At 50.0% G+C, this 8,050-nt stretch overlaps 2 protein-coding genes across 5 annotated transcripts in view; one reads left to right on the top strand and one right to left on the bottom strand.

Moving 5' to 3' along the window:
* Positions 1–7,694, bottom strand: part of LOC149354869 (uncharacterized) — a 17,235-nt gene extending 9,541 nt beyond the window's left edge. The window contains exon 1 of the mRNA XM_089585148.1: positions 4,469–7,694. Within this exon, the coding sequence (XP_089441274.1) occupies positions 4,469–7,546 (3,078 nt within the window). The 5' untranslated portion in view covers positions 7,547–7,694. The remainder of the gene's footprint in view (positions 1–4,468) is intronic.
* Positions 1–8,050, top strand: part of LOC149354866 (rap guanine nucleotide exchange factor 6-like) — a 602,352-nt gene that overhangs the window by 142,651 nt on the left and 451,651 nt on the right. The gene's annotated exons all lie outside the window — the stretch shown is intronic.

The following is an 8,050-nucleotide window of genomic DNA, read 5'->3' as shown; positions in this document are numbered from 1 at the left end:
GCCGTTTCGCTGCCACTCTGTACACCTGTACGAAGGCGTCCAAGTGCACGCTTGTAGACCGCAGCTTGCCTTACCTTGTCGAACGCTTATCACAGCGAAGCTGGCATCGCCAATGTAACGAGTTTGATGCGCTGCGCTGCCATCTTTGCATTTAAGCACGCAGACGTTAAAAAGTGCTGGTTGCTGGCACGTCAGCGCCCGATGTCATGCCGGCCGCCGTACAGCGGAGGCATTGATTTTCCATTTGAGGAATTTTGGGGAGTGAACAAGGCCCCCGTTCTGGGCGCCGAAACGTCAATTTCAATTTTCATTTTACTGGCGTCTCTGTTTTTGAAAGGAATTTTCCCTTTTTCGTGAAATTTTCTTTCCAAAATGGAGCCTATTAGGAAACGGGAATCTTGACGAGTTTTCAGGGAAATTTAAGAATGAGCCGAGAAACTGAAGTTTTTCGCGTGAAAATATTTCGGCTAAAGAAGAATATGAGGGGTGGTGCAAGGGGGAAACCCGGCTAGAAAGGCAGAAAATCGAGGCAAGGAAGAGCGCGAGCGCTGCCAGTGCGGAAGGGCTTTCCTTGTGGCCTCCTTCAAGCCTTCTCAAAGTATGCAGTTGGCACAACTGCTACTGAGGATGACGCTGCGGACGTTTAGGTTGTCTGCCGATCATCATTGATAGAGCGAAAGACTGCCGTTCCGCGTTGTGTCTTCTCTCGTGCTCTCCAACGTATCGTGTTTTGCGGTTGTCTTTGCTCAAACGGAAATAGAGCGGTGTCTCTCGGGACAGGTTTCTCACGGAGCCGCTACATCAGCGATACACCGGACCGATTATCTTAATTAATCTCGTGCTGGTAGAGTTTCCTTTGGGCAACCCGGTACGACATTAGGACCTCAAATTACTATTTTTCCCGGATCCCGAATTTAAGGTGTCGACCCATATACGACGGATCGACAGTTTAGGAGTAAATGCGGTAGCCATGCTGAGCTGACACTAGCCTTATTTGTAAAAGTCACGTACGAGGTACATGCTAATAATTTATGAGCTTGAATCATTTGATTCCATTAATAACTGTGTTCTGATTAAATTACGCTTGAAAATGATTCTTCAATTTTCTTCACGCGATATAGGTGGTGATGGTGGCCAAATTTTCTCACGAATAGCGCAGCGCGGAAAAGAAACCGCAAAGAGGCGCATCGAGTAGTACTTGAAAAATTACTCCAATTTGGCCTTAACTGATCCTAACTGTCACGGGTTCGTTGATTACGCGAGGTCATCACCGAGTAATGACAATGAGGGGGTGGCCGTTCGATGCCCGGCGTAGCCGGTAAGCAAACGTAGTGAATGAGACGTGTTAACAGGTAACAACAAGAAAACAACGTTTATAGGTTCGACAAGAAGAATACGACAGTTTTTACAGAGGCGTTATGTACATCTTGCACGAAACAAATGCGGGAAAACACATCGCATTAAATACACTGAATTAAGTTATACATTAGAATAAACACTTGTCTACACAGGTCACAACGAAAGCGAGAGTCCAATTAGCGAGTGTCCAACAAAGTTCAGAAGGGGAACGAACATACAGTGTAACCGGGGAGCGCGGCGGCAGTCCATCCACAAACACGCAGGCAGGGCGGCCCCCGAAGGCGACGGTCCTTCCAGAGCAGCTTGCGGTTGCGAGGATGCGGTGCGGCGGCTCGGAGTCCCAGGAGTACGTGACGGCAGCTTTTCCACCGAGGAGCGGACTGAAGTTCGTGCCCATACGGCCCCTTTTTAAGGGGCCGAGATGAGTGTATCACCGAGATGAGTGTATAAATAATGGCATATTCTGGTAGTTGGCACCCTATAACATCAATAACGAGGGGTCTGCGCCCGGTTTAAGCAGGAATTTATATTTTATTTCGGCTTTAAAAGTCGCGTAAAAAAGCATGGTGGCGACCCCAAACGTTCATTTTGTTCAAGAAAGTGGTAGTCTTTTTTTGTAGAAGCATAAGTGAATATACTACGTACCATTTGTATGCCCCAATGTCAGAGAAACGCACGTTTTGTTCTAGTAAACTGTAGAAGGCGTACCGCTCGCTTTTTCTGTAAATCACATGAATATTTATAGTTCCACGTACGCAAAACGCAGGCACATTCCCACTTTTAGTTCAGCGTATGCTAGCAGAGACGCAAAAATAAACTCAGCCTATAGTGGCGCCATCTGGTCGTCAGGACGGGAACCATTGCTGTAAACAAACCGACTCTCCACTTAAGCCTAGGAGCGGCAGAATCGTCACTCTAATTATTAAAATAAAGCAAATTTTTCTCCTATATGTTTTCTTATAGGCGAGATGAGACGAAGCGAAAGACAGGCGCCCCATTTATGGCCAGTGAACGCACTGAAAAAGGCAGCAACAACGAGAATTCAGTCCGAAGCGAGAGGTCCGGCTTCGACGGGCGCCGCCATGTTTGTCGCCGCGCGGCGGAAATCCAGATGGTTGCCAGATGAGACTACCATCTCATACAGATGTGTTCCTACATTAATAAATTATATTTTAAAATGTTCTACCGCACTCCTTGGCACCACAGCTGGCTAAACGGTAATTTGAGTAAAGAGCTATCGGTTGCCGCAAAGAAAATATGGTCGATAAAATTCAGTAGACTGACCCTTTAAAGTCCTCGGGCTGTAGCGGGCGAAATACTCGCGGCGCGCAGAGTCGGTGTCAAAAAAGCAAACAGCAAAAAGCGCACCAAGTAGTTCACACACAAAAGAGGCAATACGTTGGCGCTGTTGAAGACGGAGGGGTCCTTGAGATGACTAACTCGTTTAGCCCCACAGGTACCGGCTCCGAATGACGTTGTCGGACTGCGCTATCGAGGAAACTGTACAAGAGGGTTTATTCTACATATTTACAGATGAGAATCGAATGCAATCCTCCGATCACACAACATCCCGTTAAATACGGTTCGCGTTCCCCAAATCCCTGACTAGGGAACTTAGGTCGAATAACGTTGTCCAATCGGATGGGCCATTGATGACGCTGACGGTACCACCCCCGGCACGGGGCGGTGCTGAAGCTCTCTCGCTCTCTCACAGCTTGGGGGATGAGAAGGGGAAGACAGTCATCAAACACAGATGCGTCACCTTGACCACTGCCGCAAGTGTTCTGTGCGTTGCCTCCGTGGGAAAGCAGAATCCCGCAGTCTCCTCGCAGGTGGTTTAACCTTCTCGAACTCCCCCGCCGGATGGCCGAAGCACGAGACCCCTTCGACACAGCGTCTTTCAATTAGCAGCCTCGCTCAGCGTGACCTTGCGTAGCATCATCCCGTTCGGTGAGCCGAAGGCCGACTCGGCCAACGTATACCGCTGTCCGCCGTGCTTCATGTGCATCTCTGCTTCCAGCGTTGCTGCTGCTGTCCCAAGTTCTCGCCACATCGTTGCCTAACGACGACACTCGTTTGACAGTAATTTCTCCCAGGCCCGTGGGAGACAGCGTCCTTCGATCGGTTCGGAGGTTCGGTGATTTGGAGAGCAACAACCCCCGTCCGTCGTCGTCTATGCTTCTGCCGCCGGCGCCAGGTCTCGTTGTCCACTCTTAACAGCTCGTCCGCGGCCCGAAAAATCTCGAATGGCCAGCGTTCACGACCGCTGGGCAGGAAGAGATGAGGCCGGAGTCGGGTGGAAGGGCTGGTTTCCAGAAATGGCATCCAAGCACGAACATTCAACAAAGAATGGCATCAGTGGACTGTTCCACGAGACAGGGCACTGACCCACAAGCAAGCGCTCGGAATTTGCCAAAGACCCACCAGGCTTCCCACAATGACAATAAATGTTTACTAAAACATTACTGAATTTTGGCGTAATTTTGGTGCCAAGAAAGCGCAAAATATCCCCTTTGAAATCGCCCAAGACGGACCGCTTGGGCCAAGGTTAAAGAAAAAAAAACACACACACACAGTAGGTTGTCCTAATTTCTCCCGCTTAAAATAGTCGGCTTAAACCATCAGCATTTCCGTGCAGTTTTCCCTTCTTGTAACGCACCGAGAAATTGTACTGTTGGAGAGCTAGACTCCATCTGAGCAAGCGACCATTTTTGGGAGACATTTGTCGCAGCCAGGTTAGAGGGCAATGATCAGTCTCAAAGATGAACTTTGCGCCGTACAGGTAACACGACAACTTCTGTGCCGCCCAAACTAAACACGCGCACTCTTTTTCTGAAGCGCTGTACGCTTCTTCTCTACAGGTCAGCTTGCGGCTGACGTACAGAATCGGGTGTTCTTCGTGGTCGTCGCCCACTTGGCTTAAAACAGCACCCAGTCCTCTATCACTGGCGTCACACTGGACTATAAACTCCCTACCATAGTCAGGGGTCCGAAGCAAAGGTCGGGACACGAGCGCTTCCTTCAGGCTCCGGAAGGAGTTTTCTTTTAGGTCATCCCAGTGTACGTCACTGGGTGCTCCCTTTCGTAAGGCGTCAGTTAAGGGACTTGCCCGCTGTGAGTAGCTCGGTATGTACCGCTGGTAGTATCCAACCAATCCCAAAAAGGAGCGAATGTCTGTCTTCGTCCGTGGCTGCGGAAATGCCGCTATAGGGGCAATTTTTAACTCGGATGGGCTCCTAGTTCCCTGGCCTACAACGTGGCCCAAGTAGGACACATGAGCGCAACCAAACCTACACTTTTCCCTTTTCAACGTCAGTCCGGCCTGTCGCAAACTAGAAAGCACGCTCGTTAGGTGCTCTAGATGCTCTTCCCAGGTGTCCGAAAAAATAGCGACATCGTCTAAATAGGGGAGCGCAAAGCCCTGCATATCCTTTAGTACGATGTCCATGAGTTTCGAGAAGCTGAAGGGGGCATTCTTCAACCCAAAACTAAGCATTAAGGGTCGAAAGGTGCCTGCTGGCGATATGAAAGCAGCATACCGGCTCGCGCTCTCCGAGAGGGGAACCTGCCAATATCCGCGCACGAGATCGAGGGTGGAAATGAATTTTGCGCCGCTCACCCTTTCTATCCTTTCCTCTATGTTGGGAATCGGATAAAGCTGATCCTTGGTAATCGCATTCAGCTTTCTGTAATCCACGCATGGGCGAGGATCCTTGCCTGGGGTTTCAACCAGGATCAGCGGTGAGGTATAGTCACTTTCCGCGGGCTCTATAACCCCTAACATTAACATGCGCTGAATTTCAGCTTCCATTACCTCTTTTTGCCGTGGGGATACCCTGTAGGGCTTCGACCGAATCGGCTCATCAGACGTGAGCTCTATTTCATGTGTCAGGAGATGTGTCTTTCCTGGGCGGCTGCTAAATAGATCGGCGAATTTACTCAACAACTGCTTTAGCGCGTCGATCTGGGCCGAGCTTAGAAATTCTGCACCTATGGAAAGAGCCAGGATGTTCTCCATGGCGCCACTAGCGCCAGCGCTTTCTTTCCAATCTGGACTCTCGCCGTCCGGCTCTTCCGGTTCATTTAGCGTCAGATTGACGATCCCGCTACGTTCCACGAACGGCTTCATCAGATTGCAGTGATAGATTTTCACCTGCTTTCCTCTGCCTGGAACCTTTAGCGCATAATTAGTGTCTGAAAGTTTCTGCAAAACTTCCACTGGACCATCCCAGTGAACTTCTAGCTTGTTCTTTCTCGATGGCCGGAGTATCATCACGCGATCGCCCACGGTGAAAGCTCGAAGGCGGGCGTTTTTGTCATAATAGACCTTGGCGGCCTCCTGGGCAGTTTTCATATTTTGGTTTACTAACTCCCTTGTATCGTTAAGGCGGTCCAGTAGCTGAAGCACGTACTCAACCACTGTCTGGTTCTCTCCTGTCCCTTCCCACATTTCTCTCAGCATTCGTAGGGGAGAGCGGAGGGTTCTTCCGTATACAAGTTCTGCTGGGGTGAACCCCGTGGCTTCGTGGGGCACTGTTCGTAAAGCGAACAGTGTGGCCGGTAGACAGTCCTCCCAGTCGGCTTTGTGCTCGTAACAAAGAGCACGTAACACCCGCTTCAGCACCGAATGCCACTTTTCTACACTGTTAGACTGCGGATGATACACCGAGCTGTGTAGCATTTTTACTCCGCACCTTTCTAGGAACGTGGTCGTCAAAGCGCTTGTAAAGACTGTCGCTTGATCGGCCTGGATTTCGGCCGGAAATCCTATGCGCGCGAACACCGACAAAAGAGCGTCAACTATTTCTGCGGAGCTCAAATCCTTCAATGGAACTGCTTCGGGAAATTTTGTGGCGGGACAAAGCATAGTGAGCAGGTACTTATAGCCTGACTTTGTTTTAGGCAACGGGCCTACTGTGTCTATTACAAGCCGGCGGAAAGGTTCCGAGATCAATGGCACAATTTTTAGTGGAGCCTTCCATGTCTCTCCCGGCTTGCCCACGCGCTGGCAGGCATCGCACGATTTCACGTAGCGTTCTGCATCTTTGAAACATCCTGGCCAGTAATATTCCATTAACAGCCGCTCCTTTGTTTTATTGATTCCGAGATGTCCTGACCAGCCATTACCGTGGCAGAGACTCAGAATATCCGCTCGGTACCTTTCAGGCACGACCAACTGATCAAGTGTTTTGCCTTTTCTGTCCTGATAGTGTCGGTACAGTAAGCCTCCTTTCTCATGCATCGTTATGTTGCGTCTCGCGATTCCCTCTTCGGCTGTAAGGCGCAATCTTTCCAATGTAGGGTCCTGTTTTTGTTCTTTTATTAGGGACTCCCTGTTCACCTGCAGAAGGCGATCAAAGTTACGCGAAGCTGGAGATAAAACGGACCCTTCAGCCCTCTCTGCCTCATTTACCGACTCAGTGATCGAAGTGTCTGGTCGCTCATCTGCTCGGTCATCCGTCTGCCTTTTATGCCCTGGTGGCTCTTCACCCTCCTGATTAGCTTCCAACGATAAGTTGGCTGGTGCATCTCTAGCTACCTGAAGTTCGGGAATCTGGCTCAATTGAGAAGCGAGCTGGAGAGTTTTAGACCTTGTCAAAGCTTGTATCACCCCACTTCCGAGTTTCTGGCCTCTCTCGCGTAGCAATTGGTCGGATCGATTCGAGAAAAGGTATGGGAATTGAAGTGGCACGGCCTTCGAAACTGCGGCCTCAGTTAACAGCTCTCCAAACGGCCCGCAAATCCTCACTCTAGCCATCGGCAGGCATACACTGTGTTCTTCTACCGCCTGTTTTATCCACGACACTTCCCCCGTGAAATCGTCCGCTGTAACATAGGACGGATGGACAACGTCCATCGTCGCGGCGCTATCACGAAGCACTTTGCAAGGTTTCCCGTTAACCTGCATTTCGTGCAAGTACGGCCTAAGGAGCTCTAAATTCTCGTCGCTATCATCGATGCACGAGAACACAACACGCTGCTTTGGACATTTGGCTGCAAAGTGCCCGACACGATTGCAGTTGTAGCAACGCTGTGGCCTACTAGCCTCGAACTCTCTTTTCCCGGCTTTGTCTGCTCCCTCTCTCTTTGACTGTTCTTCTTGCTTTTCTGGCGCTTTCTTTGACGCCTCCGACTGTCCAGAACTTCTAGCAAGCTGCTTCTTTCGGCTAGGTCCTTGATCTCGCATTGTGTTTCGAGCGTGTGACGCACCCCCTTCAGTGCTCAACCTTCTGCGCGAAACGTACTCCTCTGCCAGCTCAGCGGCTCTTTCAACTGTGTCGACCTTTTCCCTGTCTTGAACCCACAGTTTCACTGCTTGTGGAATGCTTCGGTAAAATTGCTCAAGGCAAAAACACTCGATGATTTTGTCTCGGCTTTCGTAAACCTCAGCTCCTTTTAGCCATTCTAGCAGGTTAGTCTTAAGGCCATACGCGAAATCCGGATAGCCCTCGCTATCCTTTTTGATTGTGCTCCTGAAGCGCTGTCGGAAAGCTTCGGCTGAAAGCCGGTATCTTTTCAGCAGGCTGGCTTTTACCTTGTCATAATCTGCTGCGTCTTTCGTGCTAAGTCTCGCTATGACTTCAGCTACTTCACATGGCAAGAGGGTCAGAAGCCGTTGTGGCCATGTACTGCGAGCAAAGTTCTCTCTTTCACAAGTTCTCTCAAAATTGCCCAGGTACAGTCCTATGTC

This window comes from Amblyomma mixtum, chromosome 3 (assembly GCF_055824585.1).
Source record: "Amblyomma mixtum isolate Tamu chromosome 3, ASM5582458v1, whole genome shotgun sequence".
Classification (NCBI taxonomy): domain Eukaryota; kingdom Metazoa; phylum Arthropoda; class Arachnida; order Ixodida; family Ixodidae; genus Amblyomma; species Amblyomma mixtum.
This window is presented reverse-complemented; position numbering and strand designations above follow the sequence as displayed.